The sequence below is a fragment of the Dreissena polymorpha genome, chromosome 16, assembly GCF_020536995.1.
Source record: "Dreissena polymorpha isolate Duluth1 chromosome 16, UMN_Dpol_1.0, whole genome shotgun sequence".
NCBI lineage: Eukaryota > Metazoa > Mollusca > Bivalvia > Myida > Dreissenidae > Dreissena > Dreissena polymorpha.
The window spans coordinates 21,280,284-21,303,028 of record NC_068370.1 but is presented as its reverse complement, the minus strand read 5'-3'; the positions used below and the strand labels follow the sequence as shown (position 1 = coordinate 21,303,028).

Sequence of the window (22,745 nt, the reverse complement as noted above, 5' to 3'; positions counted from 1 at the left end):
AGGGGTGATCCCTTATTTAGCAGACACTTCTATAAATGTATGTAAGGAAAAAAGTGCTGCTAGAATCAGTTATTCTGTTGAAAGTTGGAACAATAAAACCTATGATGTGCAATTCCGTAATTACAGAGATGTCATACACTGTATGTGTTAAGTAGAAGCATCCTTCTTATGAAAACTTGACAAATTTTAGCATCATATGTCTTGAAACTACACAGGTGAAAAAATATAAAATAATGCACAAAACATTGTACTTCAGATTTGTGTGTATATAGATCCCAGTAATTTAACTAGTATGTAAACCCTGTATATAGATCCCAGTAATTTAACTAGTATGTAAACCCTGTATATAGATCCCAGTAATTTAACTAGTATGTAAACCCTGTATATAGATCCCAGTAATTTAACTAGTATGTAAACCCTGTATATAGATCCCAGTAATTTAACTAGTATGTAAACCCTGTATATAGATCCCAGTAATTGAACTAGTATGTAAACCCTGTAAAGCACAAGCGCTTAAAAAACTTATTGTGGAGTACGCTTTTTAAATGTTTAAACAAAGTATTAATGGGGGTAACCAGAGAACATTAGCAAAGTTTATTTCAAAACGCCAGTTTCTTCTTGTTTGTCACTATATTTTAGTTTGGTGATTGATATTCTAAGTTTAAGCCTTTCCGTATTAGACCATTTGCATTCCCTTTCAGATTAAGTTTCGTAAGTTTATCATATAGTTTGCAAACATTAACTTTGCACTTACAGAATACATAAGCATAAATTATAGGCTTGGATTATTCGCATTTATTTTTTTTGTGCCTGTTTTGCATGAGGGCTTAAATCGGTGAAATATTTATTTGTGTTGGAGTGGGTTAGGTTTTAAATAAGGTACATCCCTCATTGTATTTAGCTGACTTGAGCACATAATGACTAAAATAAAATAAAATAAATACTGCATTTATTGTGGAGTTTAAAGATATTCTTTAAATTTATTATAGTGATTGAATTTAGCTGTGACATCTTGGACAGGAAATGGTACATATACTTTCTGGGTTGTCTGATGTTTATTTTTCTTCAGGTTGTTTGTTCTGGTGTTTGTTTCCAGGCAATAATTGGTCCATGTTTGTTGCATTAATAAGTACATAACTAATTTCCAAAAATAGACTAATTGTATTTTTGTTTGTATATATTATGAGACATTGTTCAACTATTATGTGTTAGAAATGTACATAAGTAGTTACCTTTTATTATTGAGTTGACAATAAAAATTATTTCGTTGAAAAGCATATTGAATGATGTGTCTCATTGAAAAGCTGTGTGCGTTTCTTATATTTATATTCTGTGTTAGCTTGAAGTGTTTATAAAAACTAATATTGGCATGTTATTTGTCTGTAAAGGTCTTGCAATAACTTGTACATTAAATCATAATTATTTACAACATTGTTCATCTGGATACATCCTTATTTCAAAGTATTACTTTGGATCAAATATTGTTCTCAATTTCCTTCAAAATTATTTAATTGATTCTAACAATTCTATTTGAATTATGGCTATTATTGTATAACTGTAGTTTTGTTATAAACAATATTTTTGCAATGGAATAGTAATAGATAATGTTTATTTAGACAATTGAGAATGTTGAGTTGTAAGCTCACCTTAGCCTCAAGGTAATTAGTTATGATCTATGTCAGGTGCGGTGCTATGTGTGGTGTGCCTTGCTAACTTTTGCCATTCGAGGCCACAGTTTTGTCTGAATCTTGATAAAACTTTGTCAGAATCTTTATCTTGCAAATATAAAGTTTAAATCTGGGTAAGTTAGGGTCAAAAACAACCAGATCATATGTAAGAAAAATCTTTTCACCACTCTAGCAGCCACATTTAAGATTAAATCTGTCTGAGAATTGCTTTAAATGTTAATTTTGACAATTTATGTGTCAAGCAGGGTTAAAAACTAGGCCACCAGCTCAAATTTAAGAAAACCTTACCACTCAAGAAGCCAAACTTATGACCCAATCATGATACAGTTATATCAGATTATTAATCTTGAAAATGTATAGGCCAAGATTGAATCTTGGTTAAGATGGGTCAATAACTAGGTCACTGGGTCAAATCTACAAAAAACAACATTATAAATGTAGAGGCTACATCTACATGATTGAAACAATCTTGAAACTTGGTATGAATGTTTATCTTCAAAATATGGAGTCCAACTGTGTTTTTAGTTCAAGTGCGGTAAAAACTAGGTCATCAATTAATCTGGGAAAACAAGGATAAAATGTATATTAAATATTTGATGTAAATATGGATTCCTTTGCTGATTTCCTGCATTTGGTATTTAGCAGAAGCAATGGTTTTCTGGATAGCATTATATGGCCTTCATGGCCTTTTTGTAATTATATTAAGTTGTAATAGATCCAACTGGAAGTGATTTTCTAGGGGAGACTTTAAAATAAAGATTTTCTTCAGTATTTCCTGTTTTCATGAATATATATTTCTGCTTTTTCATCTTAATAGAATATTCAGACAGATTGTCCTGCTGCTGGATAACTGTGTTTATTAAGTTGTTCATTATCAAAACAAAAATACACCATTTAGTGTATTCATTCAGCTCTCTAAATTGTAAGTAAATTGTAACCTTTCCATTAGCCTGATGCTTGTGTTTAATGCTCTTCCATCAATTGACCAACTAGGCTCAGGTTAGGAACTTGGGGCAACCGGCTACCTCACCTACGGGGCGGAAACAGTGGAACAAGAATGAAGCACAGCAAGCTAGACCAGCAGAGGAGGTACAAGTTTTATATTGAAAACCTTAATTACATTTTTTATGTAAACAGTTTAAAAAAACTGTTTTATATGCTATATTTACTGAATATATAATTCCAGGTCATGTAATTGGGTACAGACGGAACATGTTTTGTGACATTGTCAGTTTTGGCCCTGATATCAAATCAATTGCCAATATTTTTGCGTTATTATTTTATTTCACCCTTGAAAGAAGGAAGCTTTCATTGGGCAATCCAGATGTCTTTATGTTATGTTATTTCTCTTTTTAGGCAAGGGATCCTCCCCAACCTCAAGAGACGGGGCTGCCCCTTGATTATGACTCTCAGGATAAGAAAAAGCAACAGTTGAATGCAGACAGACAGAGGGAATATAATGAGTTGCAGGCAAAGGTATTACAATGTTCTGTTTGAAATGCAAGCTGATAAATGGTAATGATGCTTACATACATTTTCAGTGAGAATACATCATAGCCGTTAATCACAGGCGCCACCTCTTCTTGGTGATGCATTAATAAATGTATTTCACATTATTTTAAAAATCAGGCAATGTAGTGTGATTAAGCAGAGATTAATTCCTCCACAAATGTACATAAAGACCCAATCACAACTCATTTGGAAACATGGGGACCTTTTTAAGTTGTGTGATGGTGGAGTTTTTGAAAGCAAATTGATGTTTTTTTCCTGTGTGACGAGAAAATGTGAAATATGTTGAAAAACATATAAAACTTACTCACCCTGTAGAAGTATCCATGCATTTGTAAAACATCCGGTCCTTAGCGCCACCTCTGAAGTAGCATTGGCTTATTTATTAATGCATCATCAAAAAGAGGTGGCGCCCATGATTTACAGCCGTGCATATTATTCCTTGCTTGGTTAATTACAGGCACAGTTTTACAAAGTCCTGAGACATTCAGAATGTTAGCACTGGGATATTTTATGAATTACAAAAAAGTTCAGCTAATTTAAAGGAGCATAATATTTTATGGTATCTTAATTATATTATATGATCATTATTTATCTACACCACTTACATGATTGCTTAAATCTGGTTAAATAATAACCAACTACAATATTTATTTTAAAATTATAAAATAACCTCAAGGGATGATCAGTTGAAGTGTGAAAATTGTTATTAATTAAATGGACATTAAGCACTCCTATGTACATTATAAGTTATGATATGGCAGCATGCAAAGTTATCATTGAAATGCGCATTTTTTTGCTATGATTTAAATCAAACTGAAGCAAATTGCAAAACAACAAACACATTGGCATGGATTTGATTACAAAAAACAATGAGTGATTATTGCTGCTTGATAAGTGTTTAAAAAGTAAGAATATCAACATATCTAGTTTGTCCATGTTTTGGGGGATGCCATCGATATTGTCTTGTAAACTGAATGATAGTGGTAGTTTAGTGACAAATGGCATAATTTCATGGAAGGTTTCTTTTACCCCTTATGTCGCATTTCACGTTAAACCCTGTAAATATAACGTTTTTATCGCAATAACATTGAATTGGCATTCGCGGTCTCCATTTGCATCAATTATATGCTTCGATGTTTTTGTTATATTTGCGTTTCTTTTGTTTGTGCATAATTTATAATGCACAATTTACATTAAGCCATAACAGTATATTCAGTGAGGTAAATTGCTTCCAGAATGGAAAAAACCAGGTAATTTATTTGTCGTAACGTGACTTTAATATATTCATGCATTAAGGTAAATGCAATGGTGATAATGGCAAACTATATATTTGTAATAGTATGTTTTGAATATAAATTTATAATGTACTTTAGTTATCACTAATAATTATATTTATTATATTATATGTCATTTTCATTAAACATTTTGATTTGTTATCTTTTGCGCCTTTTTAAATGTATTTAACTTATTGTTGCTTTTCTTCCCTGTGCTATGTACATATTTTATTTCTCCATTTAAAGTTGCAATTTTGTGCACATATTACAGTCTGTTTTATGCACATTATCCTATGAAATATGAAAAAACACAACCAAAACAAGGATTAAAGATTTATTTTTGTTACCCCTTTAAAAATTATGTCAGGTACACTATGTTCAAATTGAATCCTTGTTTAATTATTTTGGGACTGTATTTACAAGGTGTATCAGAACCTATTTGCTGATACAGTAAATCCAAAACTATTTAAAATTTATAACCAAATGGCATATAAGTCCTCATTTTGAACCTACATGTAGGAAGGACCTGTGAGAGGTCGTAGACCGAGAACTCCCTCAAATGAGGGCCTGCCTCTGGGCCAGTATGAACAGAAAAGGAAAGCCCTAGAGCAGGAAAGGAATGCTGAAATGAAACAGGCCTTGGCCGCAAAGGTTGGCAGGGCACCGTTAAGTTGTGCAGTGTATTCTTGTAGTTCACATTCTAGTTTGCTTTCTGTTTGATTTAATTGTTATAAATTTATATAATTGGACTTGTTTATCACAAAACACGCTCTTCTCAGCTTGTTTACATAAAACAAATTGTTTTCTGTTTGTTTGCATACATTCTGTTTTTGAAGTTTGTCATTTTTTGCTTAATGAAGGTATGTTTTATTTGAAGATATGAGTAATATTCATAACTTTAATGCGTTCAGGAGGTATATTTTGTAATATGGTCTTTCTTATGATGTAAGTTTTGATGGTAGCAACCAGCCTACTGCATTTCTTGAATTTATTAAAATGTTATAAAACTAATTGCACATGTTTAAACAGGTGGGAATAGTGTGTCAATTTAAGGACAGGTTGTATTGCTTGTTACATGTCTGTTACTCCTAGGGTCTGAATGTCTGTCATGACTTAATAACCAGTATTCCCCTTTCATAAATGTATTCTCTTTAACAAATGTAATATTGGGTTCATGTTCAGTTTAGAGAAAACTTGTAGAAAATTTATAATGAAACTGTAAATGGATTAGGCATTGTTATATCCAATGTGGAACATGGTCTGTTATGTGAATGAGGTGAGCAAACTTAACCTGAAGCATTTTACTAACATACATGCAGCTTCCATGTTTGTTATAGTATGCCTCCTAACAGTATGTAAACAATCAAATCCTTTAAGTGTTTAGAACATGTCCCAATAATTGAAAATAGAATGCAATGTTTTTCTTGGAATCTGATTATGCCCCCCTTGAAGAAGAGGGGGTATATTGCTTTGCTCATGTCGGTCGGTCGGTCTGTCCACCAGGTGGTTGTCATACGATAACTCAAGAACGCTTGGGCCTAGGATCATGAAACTTCATAGGTACATTGATCATGACTCGCAGATGACCCCTATTGATTTTGAGGTCACTAGGTCAAAGGTCAAGGTCACGGTGACTCGAAATAGTAAAATGGTTTTTGAATGATAACTCAAGAATGCATACGCGGCCAACAGGGCACACTCTGAACAATATTACTGAAGCAATTGGTCTGTTATCCTAAATCTATAATTATCAGTCCAACGAAACATCATCCTTTTAGTAAAATACAGTGGATCAGAATTTTTTTTATCAGAATATGAGATTTTTTGTATATTTTGTATATTAAATATTGTGTTAATGTTTAATTTTGTTGATTAATATAAATATAAGCAGGACAGGGGAGGTAATACACTATTATATCTTTCTTATATACAGGGGAAACAAATGCAATACGTTTAAATTTATTGTTACAGCATTTGCCTCCCTTGTAATATATTTAAATTTTACCAAATGTAAGGCTAACTGCATTTTTGTTATGCATACTACTACTGCTGCTGCTGCTGCTGCTGCTGCAGCTGCTGATACTACTACTACTACTTCTACTTACTACTACTACTACTACTACTACTACTACTACTACTACTAGTACTACTGCTACTACTACTTCTACTACTACTACTACTACTACTACTACTACTACTACTACTACTACTACTACTACTACTACTACTACTACTACTACTACTACTACTACAACTACTACTACTACTACTACTACACCACCACCACCACCACCACCACCACCACCACCACCACCACCACCACCACCACCACCACCATTCACAGTGACAAAAAACGTATTCACACAATGGCTGCTACTACAACTTATAGCCCATATAGGGGGGCATGCATGTTTTACAAACAGCCCTTGTTATTCCTGAAGTTATTAGAATTCCAAAGATTTTCACTATTTCTTGTTGGAGAATGCTTTTGAAAGTAAATATTTATACAATTATTAACGCTCTTCCATTTTCTATGCTGAACCATTGAAATTTGAGATTCAAACTTCATATAAGTACTCCTTACAAAAAGATTTCCCTATGGAAAGTTGTTATAACCGGCCCTGGTATCTTATCAGATAGATTTATGGCGAGAATACATTGAATAACATGGCTTCATAACTAAATCTGTTTCTTACTTATGTGATAATTCATGCTATAGACGCAGTGCTTAGCATACGGTTTTGCTGTTTTGTTGTCTAGCTGAACCGTGGAAATAAAGTGTTCGATTACAAGGAAGCAGAGAAAGCTCACTTGGCAGAGAAAAAGAAGGAGTATAATGACTTCCTGCAGGTACAGCGCAGGCTAGAAATCTGTATTCCGTTTTTGTGCACCTTGCTGAGGCTAGAAATATGTATACCTATCTTGTGTATCCCGCTGAGGCTGGAAATCTGTATACCAATGTTGTGTACCCATTGAGGCTAGAAATCTGTATACCGATGTTGTGTACCCGTTGAGGCTAGAAATCTGTATACCTATGTTGTGTACCCGTTTAGGCTAGAAATCTGTATACCGATGTTGTGTACCTGTTGAGGCTAGAAATCTGTATAACGTTGTTGTGTACCCGTTGAGGCTAGAAATCTGTATACCGATGTTGTGTACCCCGTTGAGGCTAGAAATCTGTATACCGATGTTGTGTACCCTGCTGGCTGAGTTTAGAAATCTGTATACCAATATTGTGTGCCCTGCTGAGGCTAGAAATCTGTATACCGATGTTGTGTACCCTGTTGAGGCTAGAAATCTGTATACGGATGTTGTGTACCTAGCTGGCTGAGTTTATAAATCTGTATACCAATGTAATGTACCCTGTTGAGGCTAGAAATCTGTATACCGATGTTGGGAACCCCTTGAAGCTAGAAATCTGTATACCGATGTTGTGTACCCTGCTGGCTGAGTTAAGAAATCTGTATACCAATTTTGTGTGCCCCGCTGAGGCTAGAAATCTGTATACTTATGTTGTGTATCCAGCTGGCTGAGTTTATAAATCTGTATATCAATGTAATGTACCCTGTTGAGGCTAGAAATCTGTATACTAATGTTAGGAACCCCTTGAGGTTAGAAATCTGTATACAGATGTTGTGTATCCAGCTGGCTGAGTTTACAAATCTGTATACCAATGTAATGTACCCTGTTGAGGCTAGAAATCTGTATACTGATGTTTGGAACCCCTTGAGGCTAGAAATCTGTATACCGATGTTGTGTACCCCGCTGGCTGAGTTTATAAATCTGTTTACTTATGTTCTGTACCCTGTTGAGGCTAGAAATCTGTGTACCGATGTTTTTTTACTCAGTTGAGGCTAGAAATCTCTATACCGATGTTGTGTACCCCGCTGGCTGAGTTTAGAAATCTGTTTACCGATGCTGTGTTCCCTGTTGAGGCTAGAAATCTGTATACCGATGTTGTGTACTCAGTTGAGGCTAGAAATCTGTATACAGATGTTGTGTACTCAGTTGAGGCTAGAAATCTGTATACTGATGTTGTGTACTCAATTGTGGCTAGAAATCTGCATACCGATGTTGTGTACTCAATTGAGGCTAGAAATGTCCCTTCTCGAAAAAGTGCACTAAATGCGCATTAAATGCACATTTAATGCGCATGTTATTGGCACCGTATTTTTTGCTTAACAATTGCATTTTATTCTGTTAAAAAACACTTTTAACTAGTGTGTTTATACATTTAAGTGTATTTATTTCCACGAAATAATACACTTAAGTTCGTTTGTTATGATAATAAGTGCGCTTAAGTTTATTTTTAAGTGCATTTATACACTTGAGTGTATTTTAAGACATACAAATAATACACTTCATGGTCAAAGTATTTTTTTTTAAGCGCATTTATACACTTGAGTGCATTTCCAGTCATTCAAATAATACACATTACAGAATTAAAAGTGATTTTTGTAAGCGCATTAATAAACTTGAGTGCATTTCCAGTCATACAAATAATACACTTATCAGTAACTAAAGTAATCTTTCAAGTGCATCAATACACTTGAGTGTATTTTAACTCATACAAATAATACACTTCATAGAGTATTCAAAGTGAATTTTTTAAGCGCATTAATACACTTGAGTGCATTTCCAGACATACAAATTAAACACTTCATTGAGTATTCAAAGTGAATTTTTGTAAGCTCATTAACACACTTGAGTGCATTTCCACTGATACAAATAATACACCTTACAAAATTTAAAGTGATTTTTTTAAGCGCATTAATACACTTGAGTACATTCCCGGTCATACAAATAATACACCTTACAGTATTAAAAGTGAATTTTTAAGCGCATTAATACACTTTAGTGCATACACACTTTTATTAGAATGTTAAACCTTAAAAAACAAAAACAAATTTTACATATCTACATAAAAGAGGATTCAAACAGGCTATTGCCTATCAGGAATTAACAACTTAAAATATCAAGCTCATACCAGTGATTTTTCTCCCCTCTGATTACCGGTAACTGATTCACAGCCAAATACCAGTGGTTTCCGCTTCAAAAATATTAAAGTTTTCCCCTCCTTAAGCTAAAATGTTTTCCCTATCATTTACTAGATTTTTATATATTACATTAATTCCAAATCCCTTTTTAATATGGACAAAAGCAGCACATTTAATTCAATCATATTCTGGATCTTATATATGATAAATGAACCGTATTCATGAAATTTATATAAATCTATACCTTATTTTTAAGATTTTCCTTTTTTTTTTCATTATTGCGCTAAAATATGCCCTTCTGAGAGCCAGTACGTACAGGTTGTTTTGAATTTCCAAAGAAAATCACTGCATACATGCTGATAATATTTAGCAGCTTAGCCCCTGTCACTATATTTGTTGTTATACACAGTTCCTTACAAAGAATGCATTCATAAACAACCCTTTATAGAGCAGTTCATTGGCTGATCAGGTCTGAATACTACTGTCATTGTCTGCGAGGCGCTTCTCGTGCATGATCTCATTTGAGATCAGGTCCTGAAAGATATTTTATAATGTAAGTGTTAAATATTGCTGTTATGGTAATCTTGTTCAACAGTTGCTATAAATATCATAAATTTAAATCAAAACAAGTTTGTTGGCTTGTTGTTTTTGTTTGTTTATTTTTGCAATTTTAATCTCATGATCACATGTGACTTAATGCTTTTCATAAATAATTTAAAGAAATTACGTTTGGTTGAAAATATTGTTTATAAATGTTCTAATATATGTGGTCTTCTTTGGCTGTGTGGACTGGTCGGAAGTGTGACGTCTTTGAATTGCAATAACCGTTATTATATAGTTTTACCTCTCAACAAATCCATCTTTTCTTGGTCAAGGACAAGCTACAGGGCACGGTTTCCCACTCCTGATCCCCTCAAGTTGGCCTGCTCCTGCAGAGTAAAACCTGGTATACATGTCCATACATCAAGTAGTCTCCTTTTTGCTCCCTTTTTTGGCAGGCGATGATGCTCATTCTGTCCAATGGATCTTCCGATCAATGTAAATTTCACCTTGGGGTATAACCTTCAAATATAAAATATAAAAGGTTTTATTAAATATGGGGGAAAGAAATCTGGTCATTAATGACAAGAAATAGGTATAAATAAATTTTAAGATGACAATAAGCATAAAATACAGCCATAATTATTCAAATGGTGTTTTTTTCCTTAAAATTTCATTACATTTACTCATCCATTTACATTTCCCAGTGACAATACATAAATATGATAATGATCATAATTAATTAAATTAAAAAGAGATGCAGAAATGAAAATACAAACCTGTTACAGCTGTTTTTCAGTATTCCAAAAAAGAACGGCAGTTCTTGATCACTTAAACCACCCACTTTGAATCTTCTTTGCAATAAACTTATTGTTGATTTACACATTGTAGTAAATACACATTGTTTTCATCACACAATATTTCATGTGCTGAAAGAATTTCAAGACATTTGACACTAGAATTATAAGTCTTAATGTTGCTGAATTATACCTAAAAATTTAGCTAAATTTAAGTTGCTGAAACCAAATTGTTTACAAAAAATAACTTCCTGTGCTCCAAATAACTTGCTGTGCTCCAACCAATCAAAAGTGGTTTGCTTTCAAATAGATGGTGCCAGAACCAATCAAAATTCTATAAACACCCCTTTGTTTTGGCTAGATGGAGCACTGATAGGGATTAGTGTTTATGATGCTTATTGATCTCTTATATGATCCTGATCTTATCTGATATTTATTGAATAATACACAGCACACTTAGCATATTATATTTCATTGTGAATATTTCAATATAACATACTGAATGGTGTTAGGAAATAATAATAATATTATAAATATTATTTCAATTGTCTTTTTAAATGTATGTTAATAGTCAATGTGGTAGACATTAATTGAATTGGGTTAAATATCAGTGTAAGAAAGTTCAAATACTTGTTTTTTATGTTGTGGAGATTTAATTGATTCTGGCAAGCCCACATAATATTTTTGACACTTTAATATTTTTAATTATTTACCCACAGCCTGAACTGTTGTACTTTTCCCTTTAAAAGCTGCTCTACTGATTCACATATTTGATGAGCAAACAAATTGCAATAATAAGACCATAAACATTATGTGAAGATAAAAAATAATTCAGTACAATCCTCCTATTAAACACTATATCTCTGTCCTTTAACTTCAGTTATTAGCTATAGTGTTGCTCTTTTTAGCTCATCTATTTTTGAAAAAAAATTATGAGCTATTGTCATCACCTTGGCGTCGGCGTTGGCGTCGGTGTCGGGTTAAGTTTTGCGTTTAGGTCCACTTTTCTCAGAAAGTATCAATGCTATTGCATTCAAACTTGGTACACTTACTTACTATCATGAGGGGACTGGGCAGGCTAGATAAGCTAGAAAGTTAGATAACTCTGGCGTGCATTTTGACAGAATAATGTGTGCTTTTTATACTTAGAAAATTGAAAATTTTGGTTAAGTTTTGTGTTTAGGTCCATTTTATTCCTTAAGTATCAAAGCTATTGCTTTCATACTTGCAACATTTACTAACTATCATAAGGGGACTGTGCAGGCAAAGTTTTGTAACTCTGACTGGCATTTTGACAGAATTATGTGCCCTTTTTATACTTAGAAAATTGAAAATTTGGTTAAGTTTTGTGTTTAGGTCCACTTTATTCCTACAGTATCAAAGCTATTACTTTTATACTTGCAACACTTATTAACTATCATAAGGGGACTGTGCAGGCAAAGTTATGTAACTCTGACTGGCATTTGGACGGAATTATGGGCCCTGTATACTTAGAAAATTGAAAATTTGGTTAGGTTTTGTGTTTTGGTCCACTTTACCCCTAAAGTATCATAGATATTGCTTTCATACTTGGAACACTTGCAAACTATCATAAGGGTACAGTAAAAGGACAAGTTGCATAACTCTGGTTGTCATTTTTACAGAATTATGGCCCTTTTTTGACTTAGTAACTTTGAATATATGGTTGAATTTTGTGTTTCGATCCACTTTACTTCTAAAGTATCAAGGCTATTGCTTTCAAACTTCAAATACTTTCATGCTATCATGAGGTTACAGCTGTACCTGGCAAGTTGAATTTTACCTTGACCATTGAATGACCTTGACTCTCAAGGTCAAATTATTAAATTTTACTAAAATTGCGATAACTTCTTTATTTATGATTAGATTTGATTGATACTTTTACAAAACTACTCTTACCTGACATACCACAATAGACTCCACCCAAACCATTCCCCATGCCCTCCCCCTTCCCCCCCCCCCCCCCCTGAATCCCCCCCTATTTTTTTATTTTTTTTTTAGATCATCTCACAAATGACCACCACACCCTCACACTATACCCCCCCACCCCACCTCCCCAATTTTTTTTTTTTTTTTGAAACGGTTAAAAAACACAAATATTAATTTTTATCATTTTATTTTTGAAATACCGTCCAACCATCGCACCCAAGAATCAGCTCCCAACACCAACTCCCCCCCCACCCCCGATTTTTTTTTTTGCATTTTTTTTCCGCATTTTTGGAAGATAATGTAATAAATGTCCACAACCCCACACTATACACCCCTCTTCACTCCACCTCTCCCTCCTTTGTGATTGAAATTGAGAGTCCCTTCACCTTTAAAAAGAAAATAGATGAGCGGTCTGCACCCGCAAGGCGGTGCTCTTGTTTATGAAGATGCACTAAAACTTTAACACTTGTACAGAAATAATATTGTTTTTGCAAATCAGAAGATACACTAATATGCACAAAAAATGCACTTCATTAAAAAATGCACTTATTGCATAAAAAGATGCACTTTGTCTACAGAAGATACACTTAAAGTACAGTAAAATACACTTAAAGATAATGAAAATACAGAAAAAAATGCACTTTAGTGCACTTAATTATAAAAAAAATGCAGAAAAAATACACTTTTCGGTAAAAATGCAGAAAAAATACACTTTTTAAAGATTATTTTGTTAAAAGGTGCATTTTATTTTGAGAAGGGGTATGCTTTATTGAATTCTTGGGAACGATTTGGAGCTACATGTAATTGCAAAATTATGGAAACCCTTTCAGATTAAAAAACATGTCAATGTTCAATGACAAATGAAAAGAATATGTTTTAATACCATAATAACAAGTGAAAGACTAACCAATTCCTTGCATTTAGCCACAGGTACTTGAACTTTCACATTTTGTTTTATACTCAAAGTATTTATTTATATAGTTATTTGTTGTAAATATGTAACAAGACTAGACTGTCTTTTCACCTTGCTCACCAGTTCCTAATTTTGTAATCCTAGATCTTTCTTTAATGGACCTGAAATGATAGCTGTATGACAGACACATGCCTTGCCTTTGGTCTAGTATTTGCAGATTTCAAAGTCTGGAAAAAACAAATGAAATATCAATGTCATATATCTTTTTAAGAATAGAGACATTTTAATTAAATCACAAATCATGATCTGTTGTTCTTTACCCGATTGAGATGTGAGATGTATGGATTGATTTCTTAGTGGATCGATGATTGCTAGGAAGTTCTACATTTTGAAATGGAATTGATGTTTGGCAGATAAGGATTTTAGACAGTGTGCTATATAGAAAGCTCAGAACCAAGATCAATAATGGTTTAACTGAATGTTTGACACAATTCGTAATTTAAAAAAAGGGCTGAAGTGTATGCTGTATACATGTAGTCTGAAATATTAGCAAGCTTTTATGTTGTGACCATAGTCAACATCTACATCGGAAAGATAATCTTGAAGCAGTTTTAGCTCAACTGGTCACCAAATGAGCATTGTTCTGAGAAAACTGGGCTTAATGCATGTGCGTAAAGTGTCATCCCAGATTAGCCTGTGCTGTCCACACAGGCTTATCAGGGGCGACACTTTCCGCTTTAATGGTATTTTTCGTTTAAAGGAAGTCCTTTTTTACCAAAAATCTAGTTTAAGCGGAAAGTGTCGTCCCAGATTAGCCTATGCGGACTGCACAGGCTAATCTGGGACGAAACTTTAGGCACATGCATTAAGCCCAATTTTCTCAGAACAAGACATAAATAGTCTTAGATGTACTACTCACCCAAAAGTCAGCTTATGCATAATGCTCTGGATAAGGTAAAGGTGCCACATCTTCACATCGCTGTTTCTGCTTCAGGCATTCAATTGAAACTTGACACCGGTTTTGGGTCATTGTCTGAGGTAAATGACACAGTTCTATAAGTCTGATAGGCAATTTAGCAGAATTATGCCCCCACCATGATAATCGTAGAAGGCATAAAGTGTTACCCCTGTTTGTGGGCACCTGAGCACAACATGCTCATGGTGAGCTTTTGCTATCGCCTGTTCTCGTCTTTTTTGCGTGTGGCTGTCAAGCATAGTCTGTCGTCAATGTTTACCTCGTCAATTCTTTAGAGGCTACATTTATATCCCAATCTTCATGACTGTTCAAAAATGGGTCATATAAGGTAAAATCTAGGTCATTAGGTCAAATTAAAGAAAAAAGCTTGTTAACACTCTCAAAGTAAAATCTCCCTTAAGCTTGGTCAGAACATTTTTGGCAATTATATTTCAGTCAAGTTGGAAATTGAAAATGTGCCAAGAGATTAAATATAAATGTTTCATAAAGTTCTTTTATTATTCTGAACTTCACTTTTTGAGGATAGTTTAGTTTCCTCCAGTCTGAGGTGAGCGCCAATGATCCTCTTGTTGTTTTAATTTATTAATTATAAGCTCGACTTTACGAAGAAAAAATGAGAGCTATACTACTTTATCACTATCAAAGATAATTAAAGCAAACTTGGAATACTTCTTTATGACAACAAGACAATTGTGTAGGTCAATGTGCCTAACTCTGTCAGCATTATTTTTTAGAGTTATGCCCCTTTTTATACTTAGAAAATTGAAAATTTTGTTAAGTTTTGTGTTTAGGTCCACTTTATTCCTAAAGCATCAAAGCTATCGCTTTCATACTTGCAACACTTACAAACTATCATAAGGGGACTATGCAGGCAAATTTATGTAACTCTGACTGGCATTTTGACATAATTATTGCCCGTTTTATACTTAGAAAATGAAAATTTAGTTAAGTTTTGTGTTTGGGTCCATTTTACTCCTAGAGTATCATAGCTATTGCTTTCAGACCTGGAACACTCGCTAACTGTCATAAAGGGACGGTACAGCACAAGTGGCATAACTCTTGTTTGCATTTTGACAAAATTATGGCCCTTTAAATCTTAACTAAGTAACTTTCAATATTTTGTTAAATTTTGTGTTTAGATGCACTTTACTTCTAAAGTATTAAGGCTATTGCTTTCAAACTTCAAATATTTTCTTACTATCATGAGGGCACTGTACCTGGGAAGTTGAATTTGACCTTGACCTTTTGAATGACCTTGAATGTCAAGGTCAAATAAATAAATTGTGCGAGAATTGCCATAACTTCTTTATTTATGATCAGATTTGATTGATACTAAGACAAAACAACACTTACCTGACATACCACAATGGACTCCACCCAAACCATCCCACACACCCCACCCCAGAATCCCCCCCCCCCCCCCCCCCATAAAAAAAAAAAAAATAATTTTTTTTTTCCCCTTATTTTTTAAATATCATTTAATAAATAACCACACCCCCATACTGTTCTCCCTCTCCACACCCCCACAAAAATAATTGTTATGTCCCCAGATCGAAAGATCGGGGCATATTGTTTTTGGTCTGTCTTTCTGTCTGTCTGTCATTCATTCATTCATTGTGTTAACCTTGGTTAAAGATTTGCAATAACTTTTGCATTATTGAAGATAGCAACTTGGTAATTGGCATGCATATGTATCTCATGGAGCTGCACATTTTGAGTGGTGAAAGGTCAAGGTCATCCTTCAAGGTCAAAGGTCAAATATATGGCTTCAAAGCCGCGCAATAGGGGGCATTGTGTTTCTGACAAACACATCTCTTGTTGTTTTTTAAACATGGTAAAAAACACAAATATTTATTTTTATTATTTTATTTTTTAAAGACCATCCAACCATCCCACCTAAGATATTGCTATCAAACTTGAAATATAATCTTATTAGTTTGTTTTTATGTCTTTACAAATGTTCAATAGATTGCTGAAAATATACTCGAACTCAGAATCATCTATAATGTACCACTTCTTTAAAACATAAGCGATCAATAGGTTTCAATTATGGTCCTCTATCAGTTTGAATATGACTATATTACCTTGACATTATTGAATATAACCAATTGCCCTATTATTGCTTACGTTATACTGTCAAGCACTCGAAAAGTCGAGCGCGCTGTCTTCTGACAGCTCTTATTAGCTTTAAGATTGCATGTTCTTTATAATTTCTACAAATAGTCAACTAAGAAGATGTTTTATCATTTGAGTAACAGAAGATGTACATTATACGTACAATCAAGAGGGAAGAATAGTCAAGTGACGTGCTGTCTTTTGACATGTTTTGATGCTACTGTATAATTGAACATCCATTAATTATATTGACAACAATTTAGTATTAAAGATAGCTCTCAACGTCAATCTGTGTTTTAATTAAATTCTTCCATATTAATAGGTCAAATATCCATTGATATCCATTAAATATAAAGATAGTGTTCATAATTAAGTCTTCTTGGTCTAATTTTTTGGATGTTTTAATAAAAATATCAAATTTCAAAAATAGACTGCAGTAGTTATTTATCTTTATGTAGCACACATAAGAGCTGATAGAACTATAATTGAACACCCATTTAATCTTGCTTGTACTAATTTTGTTGTTGTTGTGTAACTTTTAATAATTGTCTCCATGAAAAATGTGTTTCATGTATACAATATTTTATAGGCCTTTTCCAAAAACAATGTAACTTCACTTGCATAATTAGTAGTGATGTCCGCTTTGTCACTTCCGGTAGCTTTTATCGATTGTTTGACTTATTTATATGTACTTACATACCAAATATCTACCAAAATTTATTTTTGGCAAGAATTCCTTACGTTTAAGTTTGAGTCTTAAAATGATTTAATGTCAAAGAACTAATTTATCAAATCAGTTTTCTCACAGTAGAAACTATCATCAGCAGTTTTGTTATTAAGAGTTATGTTCAATGTGAACAAAAGTTGCATACAAAAAATGTATAGATATGAACTACATGTAAGTTACAGCAAGTTGATAATGAACTGTAGGTAATGACATATTTGCAATAAAGAGAGATAACATCCAAGAGAGGTTACCTAGTTTTGGAAAGGGCCTTTTGTATTTGATTGAATACACTTAATAAATAAGTTTTTGTACTACAGTTATTTTGTTTGACAATAAATAATGAAAGATTTCTTTAAATCTTCCTACAATAAATATTGTTATGACTTAAGCTCTAAAATGTGCAAAATTCATGTTTTGCATCATTTGCTTCTTAGATTTCATATAAATAATCTGATTATATTTGTTGAGCACAATGTTAATGATTTTAAATTTTCTTCAATTGAGCAGTTTTCTCTATTAAAAGATAATAATATTGTTGCCAAAATTGGATGTTGCCTATTTTGATGATGTAAATAGAGAAAGGCCCAAGCCTCAAGGCATATTGTCACGCCAGAGGATGGGATGTTTGTGGGGCCTGACCAATCAGAACGAGACAAAGCTGTACGTGAGAAGAATGCTGCATATAAGCAAGAGCTGGAAAAGGTACTTGCCAGGCTTGCTGAGATGAAAATAGTTCACACATATTTGCTAAGCTTTTCCATGGGAACAATATTATTGATTGTATTTTCAACTTACTTATGGTGAAAAAATGGTATTGATAAAAAAACTAATCATTGTTGTATAGTATTATTATGTTTCAAATAAAGTATACAATGAAATCACCAGAGACTTTGTCGTGAGAGAAATTCTTGGATTTTAAGCGAGGCTGTTTTCGGAGAAAACCCGAGCTATTGTCATAGCCGCCGTAGGCGTCGTGCTAAAACCTTAACATTGGCTCTAAAATCAAAGTGCTTCCACCTACAACTTTGAAACTTCATATGTAGATGCACCTTGATGAGTTCTACACGCCATACCCATTTTTGAGTCACTAGGTCAAAGGTTAAGGTCACTGTGACCTCTAATATTAAACTTTAACATAGGCTCTAAAATCAAAGTGTTTCCACCAACAACTTTGAAACTTCATATGTAGTTGCACCTTGATGAGTTCTACATGCCACACCCATTTTTGGGTCACTAGGTCAAAGGTCAAGGTCACTGTGACCTCTTATATAAAACTTTAACAAAAACCTTAACATTGCTTCTAAAATCAAAGTGCTTTCACCTACAACTTTGAAACTTCATATGTAGATGCACGATGATGAGTTCTACATGCCACACCCATTTTGGGTCAAAGGTCAAGGTCACTGTGACCTCTAGAAAAAAAGAGAAAAAAAATTCTGACAAGCTTTCGCAGCCGAGCGTGGCACCCGTTATGCGGTGCTCTTGTTAACTACTTATATTATGGAACAAAAGCGTTAAGCATAAAATGATTAAGACTGGGATCAGCCTTTGAATGGTCAATGCAAAAGTATTGGGGTTTAAACTGGTTTGAGGCCGAGCTTAAAATAAGACTTATCCCATAATTTACAACAAACCAAAAACATTTCTTAAAAGATTTTTATCCAAAGTGCTCATGTAGGCTCAAAATGATAACATGAATGCTAAAACCTAAGGTGTAAATAAAAACAATCCACACAATTTTAAGGTTGAAGTGTCTCCTATATACTTTAAACATTTAAATGCTGAGGGGAGATGTTTTGTTAGTAGTCCAAAAAATATGGTCCATCTATAAAAGACCTTTAACTAGGTAGCAATGCACTTACAGATCATGTTTACATATGTTAGGTGTAAAAAAGATAGTAATTGTAGATGTTACATTCAAGACCTCTAACTTTTACAGCAACAAAGAGAGAAGCTTCTTTACAAAGCACGACAGATGGGTCATATACCTGACCTTACTGCACAAGGACAGAAACTCAAACTTTCTGGACCACCCCATAAGTTGTATGATGAACGCCCACACCCTTCAGCCCCTCAAAGGTCTATTCAAGGTCAAGGATATCAAATTAAAGAAAGGGTCATGGATATGCCTCATGTGAGCCCACGCAGAGACCTTGACCCCCAGCAGCAACAACCTGTTTTTCTAGAAAATGGTGATGTACATGATGAAGGTCATCGTCATGGTAATGATGAAAGGTTGTTTGAACGGAGAGGTCGACCAAGTGAAAGGCATGACCCCAGTCATCAGAGAGGCAGAAGTCTGGATGAAAAAGAGAAGTACCAATGGTACAACGAGAACAAACTGTCTCCACCCTTGGATGTGCGAAGGTCAAGGTCATTTTCACCTCCGATAGAAAGACACAGATCCTCACAAAATGCAGTTTTGAAAGATTTGGAAAAGGTATTCCTTTCTGGCTAGCCTGGATAGTTGAAGTATGTTTTAGCCAGTGTTATGCATGCCTCTAGAGTGTATTATTATGTAGGCTGCTCATGTAACATCATATATACTTTTGTTAGCTTTAGATTTTTTATCCATTGCCTGTATGTAGTAAAAATGTATGTATTATTCAAATCACCATGTATACATTATTGCTCCTGACTTTTGCATGTATGTGTTTTTGTGGCTTGTTTCGCCTCATTTTCACAAGAAATTATTGCAGCATGGATTTCCTGCAGTTAACTTTTAGGGTAAAATTGTTTTGTGGGACCAGAATTCCTATTATTAGAAAAATTCTTTATTTGAGTGAATATCAAGTTATACTTCATGTTCACCCCATACAATCTTCACTATCAAATAATAACCTGTCACTATCTACAAGAACATTGAACAAATGAAAAAGGGACAAGAAGGGTAGGACATATTTTAAATGGGTGGGCCTCAAAATGGAAAGGTTCCCTTGCTGTGATCCTGCTAAAGATAAAGACCTATATCATATTTGTGTATTCTGGGTACTTAAGTCATTTTGTGCAAGAATCCGACTTCTAGATCTATCTTTTTGAGGGGTAGTTACTATTGGCATTATTGCCTTTAATTGCACAGAATTGCACTCATTACTAGTACTGTAGTGTGGGCTTGCTGTTTGGGTGCAAGTGTTTGGTTTTCCTTCACATGCAGTCTTGTAGATATATTGCATTAATTGATTCATGTGAAAAGTGTTAATTGTTAACAAAATCTGTGCAACTTTTCAATTATTTGTATTAAGTAATTTAAAGCTCACTAAAGTATTTACATTGGTTTTTTTTTAATGCTGTTTTATTCAATAAAGTAAATTATTAGCATACACTATTTGTTTATTAAGATTAATATTCTTCAATAATTATAATTTCTTGTTAAATGCACAGTTGGCAATGGCTGGGCAGGAACTGATATTTGCTTTGATAATCTGTTATTTTAATGTTGTTTTTTGTTATTTCTACTTTTTCTGTTCGATGTTATGACTGGTTTGATTCCTATGCATTTCATTTGTTCCCTACTTATGATGTGTGAATTGTTGTGCACATTGAACTCTTTATTTCCAAATATTCATTGTCATCTTTACTATGAATTTAAAATATTTGTTAAGCACATGTCACAGTTACATTTATCTACTGCATCAGTCACAAATGCAATAACCATTAAAGCTAAATACAGTTGCCTCCTGCCTATTAGAAAACTGAGCAAACACTTTTATTCCTCAGAAAGTTTGAGCCTCATGAATACAAGCCAAATGAAACAAATAAATAAATGTTTCAAGAAAAAATTGCATCATTCTTCGAGGTGACTTTGAAACATCTGGAAATTTTTGCAAAACCAGTTCGAGCCTTCAAGATTCGACTGTAGACTGTTATAAAAACAATAAGAAAATAGCATATAATCAATTAGAATGCCAGTGAAGAAATTGCAGGTGCTCCAGAATTTATAAAATGTAGAAATGCTAAATTTCTCTGATTCTCCTATGTATACTACTATTGTCTCTGATTTCCACATGGTGCTTCTAAATTTCTCTTTGATATTCCACTGTTTACTACTAAATGTCTCTCTGATTTTTAACTGTTTACTACTTAAGGTCTCTCTGATTTTCCACTGTTTACTACTTAAGGTCTCTGCTTTTCCACTGTTTACTACTAAATGTCTTTTTGATTTTTAACTGTTTACTACTTAAGGTCTCACTGCTTTTCCACTGTTTACTACTAAATGTCTTTTTGATTTTCCACTGTTTACTACTAAAGGTCTCTCTGATTTTCCATTGTTTACTACTTAAGGTCTCTCTGATTTTCCACTGTTTACTGCTATAAATGTCTCTCTGATATTCGACTGTTTACTACTAAATGTCTCTGATTTTCCACTGTTTACTACTAAAGGTCTCTCTGATTTACCACTGTTTACTACTAAATGTCTTTTTGATTTTCCACTGTTTACTACTAAATTTTTCTTTGATTTTCCACTGTTAGGTTTTAAATGTCGCTGATTTTCCACTGTTTACTACTCAATGTGTCTCTGATTTTCCACTGTTTTCTACTTAAGGTCTCTCTGATTTTCCACTGTTTGCTACAAAATGCCTCTCTGATTTTCCACTGTGTGCTACTACTTGTCTCTTTGATCTCACTCTGTAGACTACAGCTTTTTTCTCTGATTTCCCACTGTGTACCACTTATTATTACTCGTATTTCCCACTGTGAACTACTTATTTTCTCTTTGATTTCTCACTGTGTACCACTTAAGATCTCTCGTATTCCCCACTATGTACCACTTATTAACTCTCTGGTTCCCAGCGCCAGCTGATCCTGCAGGAAGAGTACCGGCGCCAGGTGGCTGAGGACCAGAGACTGGCTGCGGCCCAGCAAGGAGGTCTGCCCTTGACAGATGACAGTCCCCGCCAGAGACTTGAGGAAGAGAGAAAGCGGGAGTACAACGAGTATCTTGCCAAGGTGTGTACTTGGTTTAATCAGAGCTCAGGCTAAATTAGAGCCCGGGCTAGATCGATGCTAGGGCTAGAACAGAGCCCAGGCTTAATCAGAGCCCAGGCTAGATCCAAGCCCAGGCTAAATTAGAGTCCAGGCTAGATCAGAGCCTAGACTAGATCAGAGCCCAGGCTAGATCAGAGCTCTGGCAAGATCAGAGCCCAGGCTATATCAGAGCACAGGCTAGATCAGAGCCCAGGCTAGATCAGAGCCCAGAAGCTAAACACTCTTTATGGTAAATTAAGCATTTTGTATGAGGACTTTGATGCAAATGAAACA

General features: G+C 34.1%; 1 protein-coding gene across 7 annotated transcripts in view; it reads left to right on the top strand.

Moving 5' to 3' along the window:
- Window positions 1-22,745, top strand: part of LOC127861575 (centrosome and spindle pole associated protein 1-like) — a 152,112-nt gene that overhangs the window by 5,808 nt on the left and 123,559 nt on the right. For all 7 annotated transcript variants that reach the window (XM_052400174.1, XM_052400180.1, XM_052400175.1 and 4 more), the window contains exons 3-9: window positions 2,682-2,777; window positions 3,045-3,164; window positions 4,994-5,125; window positions 7,235-7,324; window positions 18,063-18,188; window positions 19,426-19,926; window positions 22,278-22,433. In XM_052400174.1, coding sequence (XP_052256134.1) covers window positions 2,682-2,777; window positions 3,045-3,164; window positions 4,994-5,125; window positions 7,235-7,324; window positions 18,063-18,188; window positions 19,426-19,926; window positions 22,278-22,433 — 1,221 coding nt within the window. The remainder of the gene's footprint in view (window positions 1-2,681; window positions 2,778-3,044; window positions 3,165-4,993; window positions 5,126-7,234; window positions 7,325-18,062; window positions 18,189-19,425; window positions 19,927-22,277; window positions 22,434-22,745) is intronic.